Source organism: Homarus americanus, unplaced genomic scaffold (genome assembly GCF_018991925.1).
Source record: "Homarus americanus isolate GMGI-L3 unplaced genomic scaffold, GMGI_Hamer_2.0 scaffold6894, whole genome shotgun sequence".
NCBI classification, from domain to species: Eukaryota; Metazoa; Arthropoda; class Malacostraca; order Decapoda; family Nephropidae; genus Homarus; species Homarus americanus.
Window position 1 is genome coordinate 14,659 of NW_024731872.1, and position 20,820 is coordinate 35,478.

Here is a 20,820-nt window from a genome sequence, read left to right on the forward strand (position 1 = left end):
CCCAAACATTTACCAGAATATTAACCTAACTAGCGACAGGTTAGAAGTCTTGGATGGCACCGATACTACCAGCATTTCATTGATACTGGAACTTGAGCTAATGAGCGTTAAGTCATTCACAGTTGAAGTTACGAGAGATTGGCCTAGTTACTTAAGGTGTAACAGTTAAAAAAGAGTAACAAATGAAGATACACATGACCACTGAATCCTCTAGGAACGATGAAGGAAGGAAGTGTAACACCGAAATTAATATAGTACAACTTGTGCCACCGTACAGTACTGTATGTTATTTTGTTGCCTCACAGTTTCATAAACGTTGCAACCAATGTCACCTCTATGACATAGGTCTGATTTAGAGAGTTTGCAGTCTCCAATGTCACCTCGCGTACCTGAACGAATCAGAGGATCAAGGTTGAAATGACCACATATTTTATCACAAGTCAAACATCAGGAATACATATTGATACTATTAGTAGAATCATCAAACCTTATTTACCCCTTCATTACAGGGGACACCACTTTTAATATTTTATTTGGATAACTCCAAACGAGCATATTCAGCTCAGAAGGGACCTGTACACAAGGGTTAATCACATATTGTACGGAAATGGAAAATCGGGTAGTCACTCTACACAGCTGGAGCTATTCTTAATGTAGATTCTGAGGTTCTACCTAGCACCGCCTACTAATTTTCAAGACAATATTGTGCAGTATACAAGGAAAAGTTGAAGCAAAATGTCAATCATACAAATGTATTGCCACTCATGGAGTGTAAAAGGTTAAACTTGGATGAGATAATCGTCTTGATTTTGTCTGAGCTTATCCTCAGGAAAAAAAAATATGTTCTCTACTATAAATTGACCCAACCTTTCCCAGACTCAGATGCTCATTGACTCAGTGCCTGGTGGACTGCTCAAGTAGTGGCAGGTGGCAGCATGTTAGAGCCAGTTTAAACACGTATAGTACCCAGTCCATTACCAGTACGGTACCACAGTCCAACTTTCCAACTGGACTCAGTAACATTACTTATTATACTTTCATGATTAGATCTTCGATTAGGGAAAATTGACATGTAGGTGTCAGTTGTATTTCATTAAATAAACTTGGCAGTTGAAGTAGAATTTTGTTGTACGTGTCATGTAAGTACAGTTCAAATGTTACTAATTCTATTATACATAAGCCAGATTGACTTCGGCAGTGTTATAATTGCTGTAATAAAAACAAATTATTATTTTTGGGGATGGTAAGCAAAGTATAAAAATATATCCATTTTTGCTCCATGTTAAAAAATAACTTTTTTTTTAAACGAAAAACTTTTTTTCTTTACATCACTAGACATCACGTATACGGCTAACTTAATCGTCACACCCTACTCGTCCAAGATAGTGTCGAAATCGCATTACGATTCGACTGTCAGTAGATGTGTTCTTGTATCCGCAGATTGAACTTTTGGAAACTAGATGCCAGCTGACAGACGGGAACAGATGAATACGAGAGGAAAGGTGTATACACAAAACATGGAATTTCTTGGCTGATCGTATAGGTCGAGATGCCTGCCTGAATTGAGTCACAACAACCTACGAGTACATAAAATTGTTCACAACACCTGCTCCAATTACTTCACAACACCTATTTTGAATACATAAAAACATCTACCCAATTACGTCCCAACACCTGAACTGATTACAACATAAAGCTTCCTTAATTACGTCACAACACTTACTGTAATGCGTCGCAATAAATACTTTAATTGCGTCATAGCACCTACTATATTTACTTCACAACTCCTGTAATTACGTCCTTACACCCTCTGTGATTACGTCAAGACACTTTTTTTTAATTAATTGCAACTATTGTAATTGTAATATAATATTTATCGTTACGTCTTAGCGTCTACTAAAGTTACGTCGCAACACGTGATTTTTTTAATTGTCGCAACAACTGCTATAATTGTGTTGCAACAGCTGGTATAATTTCTTCGCAATACCTGCTTTAACTGTGTGAGAACAACTGCTTAATTGCGTCAAAACAACTGCATTAATTTTCTTGGCATCTGATGTAACTACAAGGAAATTACTTAGATAATTAGCTTACATCTCAGCACCTGCCTTAATTACGTTTAAAACAACTATTGTCATTAAGTCACATGAACATCGACACATTTGCTCTATTTACTTACGAGACCTGTATACACTCCTAAGCATTTTGTTATAAGTGCGTCACAACACCTGCTGCGATTACGTGGGACAGTTACTGTAAAGTGAGTGTGTGGCTTAACTTAACACCTGTCCTAATCACTCCTATACGAACACAAGGTGAGGTTAAAGGTGTACAGCGGTGGGTGACGTGACCCCCGTCAGAGGCCCGTTAATTGGGTCACTGTTGGTGTTTGAACACGTAATCGTTTTGTTTAACAGGTGGAGCACGCAGCTCCCCCTCCTCGTATCCTCCCCCCCATCACCCCTCTTATCCTTCTGCTTCCTCCCCTCCTCCGTCATTTCCTTTTACTTCCCCCCACACACATTCCCCCTCCCGTGCCTTTCCACCTCTATCCTTCCCCTACATCGTGTTCATTGTATTATTGTCTTATCACAAAACGAGCGACACTGCAGGCAAAGGGAGGACGAACATTCGTCTGTTATAAAGAGGAAAGTTAGAGCTTGTACCATTAAGAGAACACAATTATAGGTAGACGACAGACATAAACGTTCGTCTGGCGTACCTTGTGGAATTAAGGGTAATGTCAGACGCCGTTGATTGCTTGTGTTGTCGCTGCTTTTATGGTACAGGCCATAAGCTGCTACAATAACGGCACCCTTATTCGCAGAAGGCTAGAGATCGTTCTTTTGGCGTAGCTTCCACCGCCAGGTCACTGAGAGGTTGAGAGGAACATCAAATCTAACACTTCTAATAGAACGCCAGTACAGAGAGAGACATTTGCCCGGCATACCTCCATAGCCATGTCATTACGGGGTGGAGGGGAATGCCAGGAGTTGATTGCTCGTCCTGGCGTTGTCTTTTTATGGTACGGGCCATGCAATAAAACTTCAAGCCAATTAAGGTAACGAGTAAGGTCACACGAAGCTGATGGTGGTATAGTAAATGGCCTGACCTCTGTCTCGCTCATACGCTCATCTTCCTTAACTGGTGTAGTAGCAGTCACCAGGTGGCCGTAATACTCAGCACTGTGGAGGTATTGTGTTTTAAGGACGTGGGTGTACTTGTATATCGTGAGTGCACTTGTATATCGTGGGTGTACTTGTATATCGTGGTTGTACTTGTATATCGTGGTTGTACTTGCATATCGTGAGTGTACTTGTATATCGTGGTTGTACTTGTATATCGTGGTTGTACTTGTATATCGTGGGTGTACTTGTATATCGTGGTTGTACTTGTATATCGTGGGTGTAATTGTATATCGTGGTTGTATTTGTATATCGTGGTTGTATTTGTATATCGTGGTTGTACTTGTATATCGTGGGTGTACTTGTATATCGTGGTTGTACTTGTATATCGTGAGTGTACTTGTATATCGTGGGTGAAGAGTATAAATATAACGTGGGTGTATAAGTATAACGAGTGTGAACAGGGATAACGTAGGTGTGCGAGATTAGTGTGGCTATATATGGCGACCCTGGATATAAGTGAAGGGTTAGGGTAAATATAATGATTGCAAGTCGGGGATGTAGCAGGAGTGGGTGTACACGATGGGGGGGGTCAGTATTGGGCGTGGGTAAAATAGTGGGCGTAGGCTTGTAAAGGATGGTCACGAGTATGGAGTTGGTTATGGGTAGTAGACGTGGGTATAAATGGTCGGCGTGGGTGTACAGGTGGTGCTGATGGTGGTGGTGGTGGTGGTGGTAGCTTGGATATTGATCACCACCACCACCACCAGCTGCTCCCCCGTGTCAACATACCATCACCCCCACCGCTCCCCTTACCCCCAACCCTCCCCTCCCCTCCCCTCACTCCGTCTCCCCTTAACTGCAAAAGAACACTTGGTGTTGGCGCGAATCCAGTGGCGGAAGGTCGATCCCATCCCCCTTCTCTTCTGTGCTTCCCTCGACTTTGTGTTTGCATTTCTCTCTTTCTCTCTTCTTTGAGTAGTTTTGTACTAACAGTGTTATCAGTGTGTTACAATGGTTGTTGTGTTAGGTGGGTGGTTAATATGCGTGTCTTCATTTGCATTCATACATGTGTGAATTGTGTTTCTACGTACTTTCATACGTGTGTATGTGATTTTTTGGGGGGTTTGTGTACGTGTGTGTGTGTATGTGTGTGTGTTTCTGTTTGTGTGCATGCGAGTGTGTGTGTGTGTTTGTGTGTGTATGTGTTCGTAAACCACTTATGTGTATATGTCATTGTGTCACTCCGTCTGTCAAGCTGCCGAGTGTGTGTGTGTGTGTGTGTGTGTGTGTGTGTGTGTGTGTGTGTGTGTGTGTGTGTGTGTGTGTGTGTGTCCTTCATAAGACAGCAGTATGGATCTAGTCATCTATAATTCACCACCTGCACATCACTGTCTTTTACGCTACTAATGACTCAACAGCTTGTCCGGCTCTAACAAGGTGATTCAGAGTTTATTCCTAGTCTGGGAGTTGTTATCCTTCATGGAGACAGTTTGAAGTTGTTAGTGGTTGTAATGGTAGTTGATTGTTCCTGTGTCAAAGGTTGTTGTTGTAGTAATTGATAATTGTTGTGGTATCTGGGTTGTTTAGAGAGTTAATAGTTGTGGTAGGTAATGAGAATTGTGGTTAGTGGTGGTAGTTGTGGTAGCTGGTGGTCGGTGTGGTAGCTAGTGGTTGTTGTGGTAGCTGGTGGTTGTTGTAAGCTAGTAGTTGTTGTGGTAGCTGGTAGTTGTTGTGGTAGCTAGTGGTTGTTGTGGTAGCTGGTGGTTGTTGTAACTAGTAGTTGTTGTGGTAGCTGGTAGTTGTTGTGGTAGCTGGTAGTTGTTGTGGTAGCTGGTAGTTGTTGTGGTAGCTGGTAGTTGTTGTGGTAGCTAGTGGTTGTTGTGGTAGCCCTTTTTTTCATCGACTTTGTGTAATTTTTTATTCCTTTATATTACAAAAATATTCAACTAATTAGCAATTGCGTATTTTGCGAGGGATTAATATAACTGTCCCGTCGACGAATAAATCGAAACTTAATCTTCATGCAAATTGAGGAAACTCCGATAAGAATTATAATTTAAGTGAGAAATTCTGGCAAAATTTAGCAAATATGTGAATAAATTAAAAGTCTTGGTCTGATGAAGGAACTTGACAGTCATAGGAATCTTATAAAACTTAGTCCTTGTTGAAAATAATGATACTTGTTGCAAAATAATAAAAAATAAACAAATATACTGTGCATGATTACACAGTTTGCCTGAATTTCGCAAGATTGTTCCAGTTTTATTATATTCGTAGTCAAATTTATATTGTCTAAATTTGGTTATATATTTAAACATTTTGATATTTTTTATTTTAATTTTTTTACATTTGCGACATTATTAATCATATCGCAACATATTAGTTTTATTGTATTATTGATACATTTTATTGTTTTCAGTGTTGCAAAGTTACATGTTAACCAAATGGTAAATTCGGGTGCGTTTACTGTAGATATGAACTTGTATTTACATAATTAATTGGTTTGGTAGGTAATAGTTTATGTGGTAACTTATACAGTAGTTGTTGTGGGAGATTTTTGTGGTTGAGGTAGTTATTAGTGATGGTATTTAAGAAAGTTAATCATGATGGTATTTATTAGTTTTTGTGGTAGTTAGTCGTAATTGTAGTAACTTTTATGGTAATTTGTAATAGTTAGCAATAATCTTATGGTAGGTAGCGGTAATAATCGTAGTCAGTAGCTCTTGTTTGCAGGTAGTAGTAGATTTGGTACTATTATAATTGTTGTAGTTAGTAGGTACGAGTGAGTCCCGATGTAATTTTTGTACTAGTAAGTAATTTTTGTAGATGTTATTTTTGTATTGCGAGTAAAAGTAATTGTGGTAATTAATACTGTATGTACGAGGGAACTGGCACACACACACACACACACACACACACACGAGAGAGAGAACAAACATATACTGTATGCCTCGTACAGTGTTACTCCCAGACAACGGCAGGGTTCCGACACAGCTACGGCCCGAGTTCATCATTACCTAATTTTTAAAACGACCTTCATGAATTAGGTAATTAGGATTGATTAATGAATAGGTCATTACTATAAGTGGTTCTAAGTGCTTTACCCCTCATTACCTGTCCTTGGACTTTTGTATTCTGTAACATTTCATAAAATTTTTACTTTTTCTTATTTTTACGTCTTAGATTTTATTACCATGTTTTTATGTTAAATTTCCTTCGATTTCCTGTATATTTTACATTTAACATTTTCAAGCATATTCATCCAGTAGTCTAGTCTGTCTAATGTTTACTATATGAATACGGTATTGAGTCCAATGTCAGTTTTTCGCGTAGAGGAAGTTATCTCCTATGCACCGTTATGGTACTCAAGGTCACGGTACACACACTGCACTGGTTGACTCGTACCATTAGTTATGAGAGTGAATGAAGAGTATGAGTGTTTGGTTGAGGGTCATGATGAGTGTACGGCATGTTTTTGTCTCAACAGGTTAGGAAACATTGTCTCCTTTGTGAGTTTACCTTACCAGCTGTTACACTTATCTCACCTGTTTGTTAGTCATCCTCACACACACACACACACACACACACAGTACAAGAGTAAAAAAAACAACCTCATCACTTAGAGCAGGGCCAGATATATGTTTGTTTTCCATGTGTGTGTGTGGGTGTTGCGAACTTTAATAGGTCTCAGACTGAGGCGGCATGAGCCTAGCTGACACACATCCTAGAGCTTAATATAATGCTCTATAACGTTATGTGTATAATGCTTCGTAATGTTATGTGTCAGGGCTAAGCTTTATATTAAGTATATCGTGGCTGAATAGAAATTGGTTAGGTCCTCCTCTCCCCGTGACTCTCTGGAGTAAATTAGTTACAGCCGCTCCTCTCAGTCTCTCTGGAGTAAGTCAGTAACTCCCTCCTCTCATGCAAATCTCGAGTATGTCTCTTAAGTTCAAGGATTAACGACAACTACTTAGGTATTCCTTCTGGGAGACGAACTCTGCATGAATTACGATCATCCTCAAGCACAGTGACTGAATATCGCCAGTAGCACAGCACAGAAACTTGGGCTGACTTTATGCATGCAAGAAGTCTGGAGATGTGTGTGAAATTAGACACGACAGGAATTAATGTCCCCCAACAGACGGTGTATTATCTTATATAAAATTAAACTTATTTCTCTACGATTATACACCAGTTGTATACTCCTTTTGAACACGCACGATTCACCACTATATAGTGTACTGTACTGATCTCGGTCACTTGTAGTTTTAAAAGATAAGGTAATTTACTATATTAGAGGCCTCCATCACCATCTGATATATAGACAGACTTAAGCACGAGTCATCTTGAATCTGGAGCTTACAGTGGCTGTCTTGGCAATGTCCTCTCCAAATATCTTGACGCCTTCAGTAATTTCCTATTAATCTTCAACTTTACCATTATGGTTCATTTCATAATTCAAGACCTGTATATGTCTCCCATTATCACATACACAGTTTTTCTATACAATAATGGGTCGGGAAACAGATTCGATAATACCTTTTCACACTGATCTAGTATTTAAAACCAGTTCATGTACCTTCCTGTGTACTGGCATAGATGTAATTGAGGGACACTTCTACTGCTGCCACAAACACAGTTGATAAGGCACATGAATCACTCCTCAATATATTACTTTACAGCATGGAGGTTAGATATACTTTGCCTCAACCTCAGTTTCTTTCCATCTATCCATCTGTTTTTTCTCTCTTCAGTGAATGCTTCCTGATTTAATGACCAGCTATTTTTTCCGATTTCAATCACTTCTGTTGTTTCAATTAACTGTCCTTGATAACTGTTGAGGAAAAGAGTTTGAAATGTTGTTGTCAAGTCTTGCTTAGATCACAGTGCCCAGGTGCTGTTTCTTAACGGAAGTTTCATTTGAAACTATTCTCAATGAAGCAATATCACTGTTGTCTGAAGTGTTATCATTGGCGGGAGAGGAACACACTGGTGTCAACGTTGTCTCTCCTTCCTCAGCTGTAGTATTGACTATCGCTGCTCTGCCTTAGCATTCACTGGGTCGGATGAGTGAAGGAACAAACCAGAAGTGTTATCTGCAAGTAAAAAAGTCGCCTACGTGTTCCTCAGGACAAAGGAACAAGATGACAGGTGTAGTGGTGCGTGTGGGGAGGGACAAAGAGCTGGAGGCTACAATACACAGCCATTATATATGTGGTGTAGGCTGCTGAGGTGCTGGGGGGGAGGGGGATCGCTGTTTCCGTGTGCTGGGTGACGCCTATGAGTTAAACCCGTGGGTGAAGGAGAGGAAAACGTAGGGGAAGAGTGGACAGTTAGTGTTTCGGCAAGAAAATAAAGGAAATAGACCTTGGAGAGGAGAAGAAGAGGCGGATAGTGCACAGGTAAAAAGTAAATGTGGGGATAATACAAGACAGGCGGGGTTGGAACACAAAAGGGAAAAGGAGGAATGATTGGTGTTCAGATAAAAGAGAAATGCAGTAAATGTGAGGAAAGAAAAATAGGAGGGGGTGGTAACAAAGGGAAGAAAGGCTTTTAGTGGATAGGTACTGTAGGCGAATATTAGGAATAAGTTACACTGGCAGGAAAACAAACGAAGAAGTACCAAGATTACCAAAAACTTCAAGAGCAATACTTGAAATTTACAGAAATGGGAAAATTATATAATTAGGGATGAGAGGATGATAGCAGAAATATTACTTGGCAAAATTGAGGGTAGTGGGGCCGGGGGGAGGTGAAGACCGTATCCCCAGAGAGATGCAAAATCTCGGAGGATTGGTAAAAACAGCCCGAGAACGTTTGGAGTGGAGGGGCCGTGGTCACCAAGCCTCGGATATGAAGAAGGTACTTTGAGTGACCAGAGAGGATAGAAAACAGTTGCAAGGAAACATAAGTAGGAAAGGGAGAAGGAAAGGAAGGATAGGAAGAAGGCGCTGTTATAGGGTTTAGATAAAAATGTGAATGAAAATAGATTTTGGGAAGTAGTAAGGGAAAGGGAAGGGGGAGGCTGTTAGTGTATAGGTAGAAAGTGAGGCAAACAGCTAAATCAGAGTAATAGTGTACAGTACTTCTCTTAAACCAAACGGTTATGGTGAACGAAAGGAGAAGCATCTCAAACAAAGACGCCCCATAGTATAATGGATGTTTGTTGCAAATTGGTCACTTTTTGTTTATCAGAAATTAAAGGAACTACCACTGTTTGTTCTTGTCAGATGCCCAAGCTTGTTAAATGTGATACAAAGTGTAAAAGAAACAGAAATGATCAAGAGTGCAGATAGACGAGGTTAGATTAGGCTTGGTGCATACTGAAGTTGGATGGTGCAACTTTCTACAATTTTTTTACCCAGAAACCATAGCAGCTGTAGGGGTTGTTATGGTGAACAGAATGCCAGGTATATAAACATTAGTGGAAATACATGAGTTAGATAAGGAAAGATTTAGATAGTTATATATACAGAAGCATCACTAGCCCACTCACTCATGCCTCCGTGACTGAGTGAATAATTATTACATTCCAACCGGGACTATGTGTAAATAGGAAGGGATATCTTTCCTAGGTGCGGCAGATACATGGAGGACAGTAAAGATATTATACAAGTCAAGTACATCTTTGATCACATTTATAATAAAAAGTTGACACAAACTGGAAGGAAACATGTATTGGTGAGTAGTACTTGATTGTCTCGTTAATCCTGAAACAACTTGGTACAATAGTGGTATAATTTCAGGTCAGATGCATTATTTATTTTTATTTTTTACCTATTTCAATATCAACATCAACTTGTAATCTTCCTTTTTGTACTGGTGAACAAAGGTTGAGGTTTATGTGAGTTAAACTGGAGCCATCTATCAATCTACGTACGAAGAACAACATAACCAAGATATTACATTTAATTTGCTTAATATAAGGTATAGTTGCTCAAGACCTCCAAATTGTAAAACACACACACACACACACAATGGTCATAGTTCACCGCACGACTGGAGACCACATCACCTTTAACGCCCACGAATAACCCATATGGCATTTAAACTTTCCTAATATTTTCTGGGAATCTGCCACCGGGACGAGCACTGCTTAAAAACAAAGTCTATTTTCCTTCGTTTTTTTTTAGCTCATTCTCTCACGCGTGATGGGAATGTAAAGGAAAGCCAAAAGTTATTTATATTGGTTCACTTGTTGATGTCTTCACGGGGGAGCAATAGTGTGTTGTGTTATTGAAGTTATTTGATAGGAAGATCTATGTATGAGTTGTGGGGATATTCATATTATTTCATTATTCATTTTGTAATGTTCATTGTAGAGCGTGTTTGTGTTCGCGGGTAAATGACAACTGAAGGAATATTTCCCAGCATTTTATAGTCGTATGAAAGCAAGGAAATAATTCTTATAGTTAATTAAAAAACGAATTAATATTGTGTAATGATGACTTATTTGCCAGAATATTATCTCTTTAAAGGAAACAAATAAAACAACAGAGAACAATATGGAAATAAATAAAAATTCAGCTGAACTGGAAAGAAATTTGCCGATTTTTTTTTTAACTTAGTGAAGAGAGAAAATAATAAGAGATTCGAAGATTATTTAAGAACTGGATGATAGGAGAGAGAAGCCACCCTGAACCAGTGGAGGGAAAGGGCTTACAAGAGAAACAAATATGAAAATAAATATCGAATTTTATCTACACAAAGTTTAAAGAGGGACATGTACACACAAGAGCCAGCCATCGTAGGCAGTCGTCTGTTTGCTTTGTTTTGGTATTGATTCAAATACTCCAGTAGGGGATGTAACCCAGTTTGCTCTATTGGATTTGAGACAAGTTGAGTTTCGTAGATAACCCTTGTGATAAACTAGCTGGAAGTTTCGAAGTTTGTTATCTATAGGGATTAAAACATCATTCACACACACACACTGAAAAGCCAATGCTGATTTGTTTGCCAAGGAGGGAGTTTGGTGAACTACTCGTTGCCTATAATAGATTAAGAGGTCCACCTACATATGTCTGTTGAGTGGGAACACATATACTGCATTATGGCTTCACGACCACAAGGCGCCCCATAGTTTTATTAGAAAGAAGGCAGATGGTGTTTTAATGAATGAGTATTATTATTATTATTATTATTATTATTATTGCAGTATTAATATTTTTGTATTATAGTAGTAATAGTAAATGTTACGGTAGTTGTAAAATATAATTACACTTGTAGCTAGCGTAAAAGAAAATTAAATTTGTGGTATAAGTGGGGATGGAAGTGGTGGTAGAGATGATAGTGGTGGTGGTAGCGGTGATAGTGATTATAGTGATGGTGGTAACAGTGGTAGGGATTGTAGTGTTGGTGGTAGTAGTGGTGGTGGTGGTATTGATGATAGTGGTGCTGGTGGTTGCGATGATAGTGGTGTTGGTGGTAGTGATGATAATGGTGGTGATAACAAAGATGAGTACAGCCACAGCGAGTATTAGTAGACCCATACATGGTCTTATTGATTTTCTCCACCCCACCATTCCCCTTGCAAGTGACTCCACCCCCCCCCTCTCCCCTCCCACCACAGCACACACCCTTACCCAAACCCCTCGTAGAAAACGCCAGGAGAGAGCAAAGAAGAGGAAAATGCAAGTGAGAGGGTAAGAGAGGGAAGGGGAGGATGATTATAATGCGGGTAATGTAAGAGGTCATTGTGAGTCCGAAGGAGGGAGAAAAAATTAATGAAACGAGGGGGGGAATGAATTGAGCGAGGGGGTGGAGTAGAGAGGGGTAAAGTGTGTGGATAGGAGAGAGAGAGAGAGAGAGAGAGAGAGAGAGAGAGTAAACACAACACAGGTAGCATCTGCCCTAAGACGCGGAGGGGTGAAGCGTGTATGATTCCCAAACTCCTTATATCTCCTGCCACAGTCTATGCTATAAGATGGTCAGTCATAGGATCATTGTAGGAATTATCTTAGCATCGTTATGTCTTTGGAGCTTCAGTTGCCGAGATAAATTAACAAGTGTACCAACAGTAGCCTTAATTACAAGTGTCATGTCAATTGAAAATCTGTAAATCCTCCCATGGTACTTAAGGGGTCACTATTAACGTCTTGATACCCAAGTGGCACCAGAAACAGTATGGTGTCACTTTATCACTACAGTATAGTTGTGGGTCCTCTATTGTTTTGTAGTTTAATTCAATATTTTTACAGTATGCATTTGATTTTTTAACAGTGTACTTGACCGATTTGCAGAGGATAGTTGAACTGTTTTTGTAGTGTTTACGTGTTCTATTTTCTTTGCATTTCTTCCCTCTCCTTTTTCTTTCCTCTTCCCCACCTACACTTCCCCTCGACACCCTCTACTACACATAAATAGAACACTGAAGAGCAATATCTTATTCGTCATCTGTGTCAAGGTACAGTTCTGACCTTATCTATGGTGCCTCGGATCATGAAAAGGAAAGACTCGTGACCTCATGGGCCCTTTATAAATAATAATTAGGCATGCGGGGATAATAACAGAAATATATTAATGGACAAAGTTGATGGTAGGAGGGCCAGGGGAAGGTAGAGACTGGGATGGGTGAATGGAATTATAAACTGGGTCCACAGAGAGATACAAGACCTTGGGGGATTGGTTGAAACAGCCCCAGAACATTAACTAAGCAATAAGGTTATCCATCTGTTCCTGCAGTAGTTTATTGAGGGTAATTTATATCAGATTCTCAGGTTTGGTGTTTCCTCTCCTTTTTTCACAATGACGATCAGAAATTTATTATCATTATATAAAATTGTGTATATTTTGATTGTCTATATATTAAATACATCAGGTGTCATGTACTGTATAATGAATATGATGTAAGATGTAATAAATTTTTTGCTACACATGCATCAATATTAATTAATCATTCAGTACGTTTTCATGTTACATTATATATAAGAAATAAGAAGCATTAACAGTGAATTATATTCTGATTTATGAAACAGTAACCAGTACCACTATAAAAAGTTCCGGTTCCGGCCGGTTAGTTTCCGGCGGGAAATAACCAGCCGGGACTAAGTTACGGTGCATCCCTAGTCTAAAGACACCAGCCATCGATTTCCTTCCTTGGTGTAAGGGGAATGGAAATGGGAGAGGATGAAGGGAAGAGTGAAGAGATAGCGAGGAAGGGAGAACGGAGAGGAAGGGAGTAGAAGATCAGGAAGGCGAAAGGAGGGAAAAGAAAAGGGGCGGGAGCGAGGAAGGAAGGAAGAAAGAAAGAAAGAAAGAAAGAAAGAAAGAAAGAAATTAAAGGAGTTAGGAAGGTGAGAGGGAAGGAGAGAAGAAGGGAAGGATGTGTAGGAGAAGGGGAGTGAGGAGGAGAAAGGTGAGGAATGTAGTAGGAAAGATGAAGAGGAGAAAAATGAATCTCAGAAAGGGATAGAAAGACAAAACAGGAAGGATAGGGAAAAGATGGAGGATATTCAGAGGAAGGAGAAGGGAAAAGGAGGAAACGTGGAGGGGAGATAGGAGGGTATACCTGTAAGGTGTGCGCTATTAGTTAATCAATTATTGGAGGTGTTCGTGACGGCTTCCTGGCGAGAGAGTGAGAGTGTGAACCGCGAGTTTGGGAGAGTGAGTATGAACCACGAGTTAGGGAGAGTAAGGGTGTATTCAAACCATGATAGGGAGATTGTGTGAGTGTGAACAATGAGTGAGGGGGAGAGTGTGTGAGCAGGAGCTAGGTGAGAATAAACTCGAATATTAACCTTATTCCAGGAAAATATATTAAGAATGTGAGCCATGAACCAGTGACAAAATGAACCTGGGGCGATGAAACATATGAGAGTGTGAACCATGGGATGAATAAACCATTGGTCTGGGGAACTGTGAACCAGGGCCTGAGAGAGAATGAACCATGGGCCTGGAAGAGTGCGGTGTAGAGAAGGATGTGATGGTGGTGGAAAGGAATGGAACGGTTTCGGAAAGGGGTTTGAGGAACTATGGAAGGAGGGATGGGTAATAGTATGAGAGATGGGAAGGGTGATAAAGGGAGGGTTAATGGAGGGATTGGCAGGGTGTCGAAGAGTGGGATTGGAGGTGTAATGGAAGGAGGGCTGGGAGGGAGGTGGGAGGGATGGGATGTGTTAAATAGATGGTGGCGTGTCGATGGGAGGGATAGGATAAGTGGTTGTTGGAGGGGTGGTGGATGGTGGGATGGGAGGATGGTAAGGGTGGTGTGAAGTTGGGATAGGAGGGGGCGGTAGTGTGCAGGAGGGAGGAAGGAGAGACGGGGGTTTTGCGTGTTGTGTTGTCTCATGGGGAACCTGGGCACTACCTACCCCATCTTATCAATTATTGAGTTGACCACTTGAAATAGCAACCTGATCCGGCCATCTCCTTCCCCGATTATAGTCAGCAGTGCTTATCCACTGCTTATTCTTTCCTTACTACTTTAGTTAGATTTGTTATTACGTGACTTGATTTAACCAGTCAGAATAGCAGACTGTTCTGTTGCTCTATTGTGGATGACAGAAATTGATGTTCTCTGATCGCTCGTTCATTATATCGTTCGCCGGATGTGTTTGTCACAATAATAATTGATCTAACCCCAAGTCATAGTGCGGGGTATCTCGTCATTTACTGCTTTATTATGGAGTTCATCAGGTGCGCTCGCCGCAGTGAATGGAAAATATACGTAGTTACCTGGACGCAACTAACACTTTTCTGTAAAGCTAAACACTGGTCCCTAGATGGCTAAACATCAATGAGGGTAATGTTTAGAGTCACGCAAGTGTTAGTGAGAGGGTCAGCGAGAGGGAGAAGGGCTCCTCCTGTATCTGTCTCATTAATAATTAATTGATAGGGTCTCAGGCGTCGGGGTGGATGATGTGAGACCACTTTAGTGTTACCTAATGACTGGGAAATTAATTTACCTCCCTTGCTCACAGGGCGTATCAGTAATCCAACAATATTCAGAAAATAATCGAACGGCATTACAACGATAATATCTAAAGAAAAACGACGGATATTAATAATAATAATAATGTGTGTGTGTGTGTGTGTGTGTGTGTGTGTGTGTGTGTGTGTGTGTGTGTGTGTGTGTGTGTGCGTGAGTGCTAGGGCTTGAGTGCGCATGTTTGAAATGTCTTTGCCTACGAACATGAGAGAGGCATAGTACTATAACAAACCATGTGAAGTTATAGAAGTTATTTAATATTCATTCTTATATCGCTGAGAAACGTGAGTACCATTCAGAAACTTTTTAGGTTTTCCGTGTCAATTACCAGCCCCCCACCGAGCCCTCTCTGATCCGTCACCTCACAGTCGATTGGGAAAGGATGATGGTTGCAGCTGTATTGCATCCCAGGGATAAACATTGCTATCTTATGCCCGCTGTGTATGCTGTAAGTGCCCTGATTGGTTAAAGGTGACCAGTGAAATCTATTTCTCTCTGTTTAGTTATCGAATCCTTCCCTAAATGGCTAACGCCTAATTCAGTAAACACTGTTACGGGGTCTCTTAATTTACTTTAATATCCAGGTTCTAGGCGTAACCAAACAAAAAAGTGAAGTAAATTAAAAGGGAATAAAAATAAATAAAGTAAACCTTTAAGAATTTAATTAAATTAAATATTAACACAATAAAGAGCCTCGTAGGCTGTCACAACAAATTGATTCACTATCGAAACCTTTACGACACAAGTGATACTAAACATCGAAACATCAAAAGAATAAAACTAAAGCATTGGATTACGTTAAACGTTAACATTGCATAAACATATAAAAACTAACACTGAAATTAACTAACGTGAAACACTGAATTACTTAAATGTAACTAAGCAAGCACTGATGGACACATAAGAGACATAAATAGGTACTCACATAAATATACCACATTAGTGGTGACAGGAACAATCACAGAAATAAAATGAAGTATAACTAACAGGTGACAGGTGTCACTCAAAAGAACGTGAACTGAATGACAAGGAGGACTGGACTGGACTCCGTCTGCTGGTGGGTCCTATATATAAGGTCGGCTCCCGCCACGCCAGTGCGACCCGCAGGTGGGTCGTTTAACCATGCAAATGGTCGTTAGAGAAACAAAGAATGCTTGTTACAATACTAAATGAAGAAATAAGATGGGCTTGAACAAATAATAACAGTTAAAACCTTAACAGCACAGGGTAAGGTGACTAGATTATATAATAGTAAATGTAACACATCATTACAGGAATAATATGGGACAACATGGAAGCAAGTTATATAACAAAAAAAAAATTGAAAAATAAGACACGGTCGTAACAACACTTACTTCAGATAGGTTCTCTGGTAGGTTGACGCGTATTTCATATGAATACTTTAGTCACTTTGGCCAACTTGCTAATTTGTATGTACTCATAATTCGAAACACGGATGGTGAATTTTTTTTTGTAAATATTTTTTTTTAGTGAGTGATAAACAAACGCTTAGTTCAACCTCTGTGGACATTAAAATACTAATTTGTTGCTTCAAGTACAAAATAATGCTCTCATGTTTAAAATCCTTTACTGCTCATCATGCCACACAGTGACTCATTTATTGCCCACTAATATTTTGTTAGTCATCACGTATACCACGTATCAGTCGTTACCTTTCTGTGATAAGATATAAACCAAAGACGCCTACGTTATAAATAATGAAGTAATGCACGACACCTGCAACTAACATACTGCATTCGGTAATTGGCCATGATAAGGAATTGTACTGTTTTTTCGAATGACTTACTAGGTCCTGGAAAATGTAAAGGTGCATGTTCTGGGTCACGACCACAGCGACACAGCGAGCTATTTAGTGTGGTGCAGTGGTGGAGGCGGTGTGTGTGTGGGGGGGGGGGTGTATGGTGCAGGTAACGTTTTTTTGGTTAGCCACCGCAGTTGGCGAGTTGTCTTTTCTTCTCGGACTATTCCTTGACACTGGGTCATGCAACTAACTTAGAGTGTGGTTGTTGTGTAAGCGACAGCTTCTACACCTTAAACAAATTCACGCCAAGGCTTCCCTTGGGCCAATCATCCTCGAACACGAGGGGTAACCATATATATATATATATATATATATATATATATATATATATATATATATATATATATATATATATATATATATATATATATATATATATATTAAAACGTCTAGTTAACGCTATGGTGACTTTCTTCAATATTTTCATAAGTTATTTGGTAAATTAGGTAAGATACTGACCAGAAGTTTCAGTGGTAACTAAGGTATAGTGTATTCATCAAAAGTTGTTATTTCATTAGTTGCCAAGTAAGTATGGTAGAGGGTAGCTAAAACGATAACAGCGACAATTTTTTTCTTATACTTAAAACTTATTTATATACAACAAAATAATCAAATTACCGAGACGCAGGTTAGAACTAAAGTATAACTTTTAAGAACAAGAATAGTATCGTTGACACTAATTAATCACTTGTAAGAGTTATTAAGGAGGATTTTACATATTAGCACCAAAACCACATACGCATATAAAAAGGATTCACTTTTCAGAGTTCTAGGAAGATTCCCGCTTATTGGCGACAGACTCACGTAGGTACACTCTCCCCATAAAGTATCGCCCCCACTCCCCGCCCCCGAGCCTGATGTATTTGGAAATGAACACAGTAACACGTTCTTTCGTCTTGCACCTGATGATCACCATGATATCTGCAGTATACTAACTATTCTCTACACAATGTAATGAACTAGGATATATTGTGATACCATATGGAAAACCAATAACGTCAAGAGTAACCCTGTTGACCTATGCACCTTAGATACTGTTTCAGCCCCAGGGGATGGTTGTCAAATATAAATATAACCTTGCTATTTTTTCATGATCCGAGGTTACAATGGAATCGCTTCGAACGAAATATGAAACACTATGATCAGATATTACATTCATTTTCAAATATAATAATTACAGGTGTATTATGATGCCATGTCCAATTACAATGACATTATGATTTACTGCATTTCGATATTATTTCTATCTCAATTGATGAAGTAACAATTATGAATATAACGTATCATCTCATGATTCGTGCTGGCAACGGAACATTATCTGATACACACTACGAGACAATGTCTATCAGTGCAAGCCGTGTTTTCCAATGAGCCTCGGGTGCTAGTGTTGGTCAGGGATTTCCAGCAGAAAACACCCACTATTTGACTGCTGTTGATATATTTTCGCTACATTAATATAATTATATTATTCTACTAAACATGGAGCACAGTGATTCACCATAATTACAACAAATGCCAGAAACAATAACTGGCAACCTCACAGATACTAGGAAGGCAGACCTACCAACATAATGCAGGAATCACAATTAGTGATCGGAAATATTCGTCCCTTGTGACACATTGTATCGACGAGAAAAGGGGCCCATACCTTTTGGGGAGAGTGTACATAAATAAATGAATATAGATAAGTATGTCTCGTCACTGGATATCACCACAGTAATTAAGATCGGCTTTTCACATTAGTTAGGGAGCTCTTAGGTTACTTACTTTCCACACTGGTACAACTAAGGCTGAATAAAACCCTAAGCAGAAAATAAGAAACTACTATGAATGAAAAGAGATCCTAGAGGGGGTACATGTTTATTTTATAAGCTCGTGTTGGGGGCGTGGCTATTGTGACGTCACTTTTCAGTTCTAATTGATGAGTGGTTAATAGAGAGAGAGAGAGAGAGATGTTGATGACCAGGTGTTAATGAGTCTTACCTTCTCCCCCCACAGGCCAACGCTCCGAGACTCTGAGCCTTCACGACCTAGATGAAGGTGATGCAAGAGTCTTCTTCCTCCTCTTCCTCCTCCTCCTCTTCCTTCATCTTCTCTACTTCTTCTGCCTATACCCTTACCTTGTCAAGCTCTTCCTTCTATAATTCCAGTTCCTCTAACCCCAGCTGCTACACCTATAATCCCAGCTGCTCCACCTATAATCCCAGCTGCTTCACCTATAATCCCAGCTGCTCCACCTATAATCCCAGCTGCTCCACCTATAATCCCAGCTGCTCCACCTATAATCCCAGCTGCTCCACCTATAATCCCAGCTGCTCCACCTATAATCCCAGCTGCTCCACCTATAATCCCAGCTGCTCCCAGCTGCTCCCAGCTGCTCCATATTCCCAGCTGCTGCTGCCACCTATAATCCCAGCTGCTCCCACCTATAATCCCAGCTGCTCCACCTATAATCCCAGCTGCTCCACCTATAATCCCAGCTGCTCCACCTATAATCCCAGCTGCTCCACCTATAATCCCAGCTGCTCCACCTATAATCCCAGCTGCTCCTCTTGTAACTCGGGCTGTCAATGCTTTATTTTATATTTCTGGTTTTCGTGTATCCTCCACTTCTCCATTCTTCCTCCTTCTCCTCCTTTTATTATCTGTGTTCTTACTCAAACACCTGTAAGTACTGCTATCTCGCCTCAAGAACACTGTGAATGCTGACCTCTTAGCTGTTGCTTCAAAGGGATCTGGTTCTTCAGTCTTTTTGATGCCTTGAATCAATGAGCTTAGCCTTCCTCGTCTCCTTTTCTTCCCTTTTCGTCTACGCTTTTTCGTCTTCTCCTTCATATCCCCTTTCTCCATTCGTCAACGCTTTTTCGTCTTTTTCATCCTGTTTCATCTTTTGGCTATACTTTTTCGTCTCCTCTTTCACCGTTTCTCCTTTACTTTTTCTCCCTATCCTTCCTCGTCCCTTATTCTATCTTCTTTTCTCTTCTTTCTTATTGCTATATCCACTTGTGCATCTCTTCTTTCATCCTGTTTTTCCATTTACGTCTGCAACTTACTCTTCCTCATGTATCTCCTCTATTTCTTCGTCTCCTCATTTATCCTATTTCGCCATCTCCTCTCTTCATCTGTTTCTCCTATTCCACTTCTAGTTCCTTCATAAACACAATATTAGAGTTGACATTATTTATCATGTCTTACGTCTAGCTGTGTCCGATTCCTTGTACCTAGTTTAGCTCTGTCTGCTTCCTTGTACCTAGTCTAGCTCTGTCTGCTTCCTTGTACCTAGTCTAGCTCTGTCTGCTTCCTTGTGAATCTAGTCTATCTCTGTCTGCTTCCTTGTACCTAGTCTAGCTCTGTCTGCTTCTTTGTACCTAGTCTAGCTCTGTCTGCTTCCTTGTACCTAGTCTAGCTCTGTCTGCTTACTTGTACCTAGTCTAGCTCTGTCTGCTGCCTTGTACCTAGTCTAGCTCTGTCTGCTTCTTTGTACCTAGTCTAGCTCTGTTTGCTTCCTTGTACCTAGTCTAGCTCTGTCTGCTTCCTTGTACCTAGTCTAGCTCTGTCTGCTTCCTTGTACCTAGTCTAGCTCTGTCTGCTTCCTTGTACCTAGTCTAGCTCTGTCTGCTTCCTTGTACCTAGTCTAGCTCTGTCTGCTTCCTTGTACCTAGTCTAGCTCTGTCTGCTTCCTTGTACCTAGTCTAGCTCTGTCTGCTTCCTTGTACCTAGTCTAGCTCTGTCTGCCCCCTCATTGTGTCATGGTCTTCCTCACGTGTGCATACATATGTGTGTGTGTGTGTGTAACGTCCTGTGATGCTCACATAGTTAGTCTCCCGTAGGTCACACTACTGTAGTGGTCTTGTTAGATAATTATGAACCCGTACTCGCCAGGTATGGGACCCGTACCCGCCAGGTATGAGACCCCTACCCAATGAAACTCACAACCCTTT

General features: G+C 40.2%; 1 protein-coding gene across 5 annotated transcripts in view; it reads left to right on the forward strand.

Annotated features, from left to right (window-relative positions):
• The window catches only part of LOC121868065 (adenylate kinase isoenzyme 5-like), a 76,300-nt gene that overhangs the window by 12,724 nt on the left and 42,756 nt on the right, over positions 1-20,820 (forward strand). For 4 of the 5 annotated variants that reach the window (XM_042368332.1, XM_042368331.1, XM_042368334.1 and 1 more), the window contains one exon: positions 18,878-18,919. The exons of the other annotated variant lie outside the window; for it this stretch is intronic. In XM_042368332.1, coding sequence (XP_042224266.1) covers positions 18,878-18,919 — 42 coding nt within the window. The remainder of the gene's footprint in view (positions 1-18,877; positions 18,920-20,820) is intronic. 5 annotated transcript variants of the gene reach the window in all.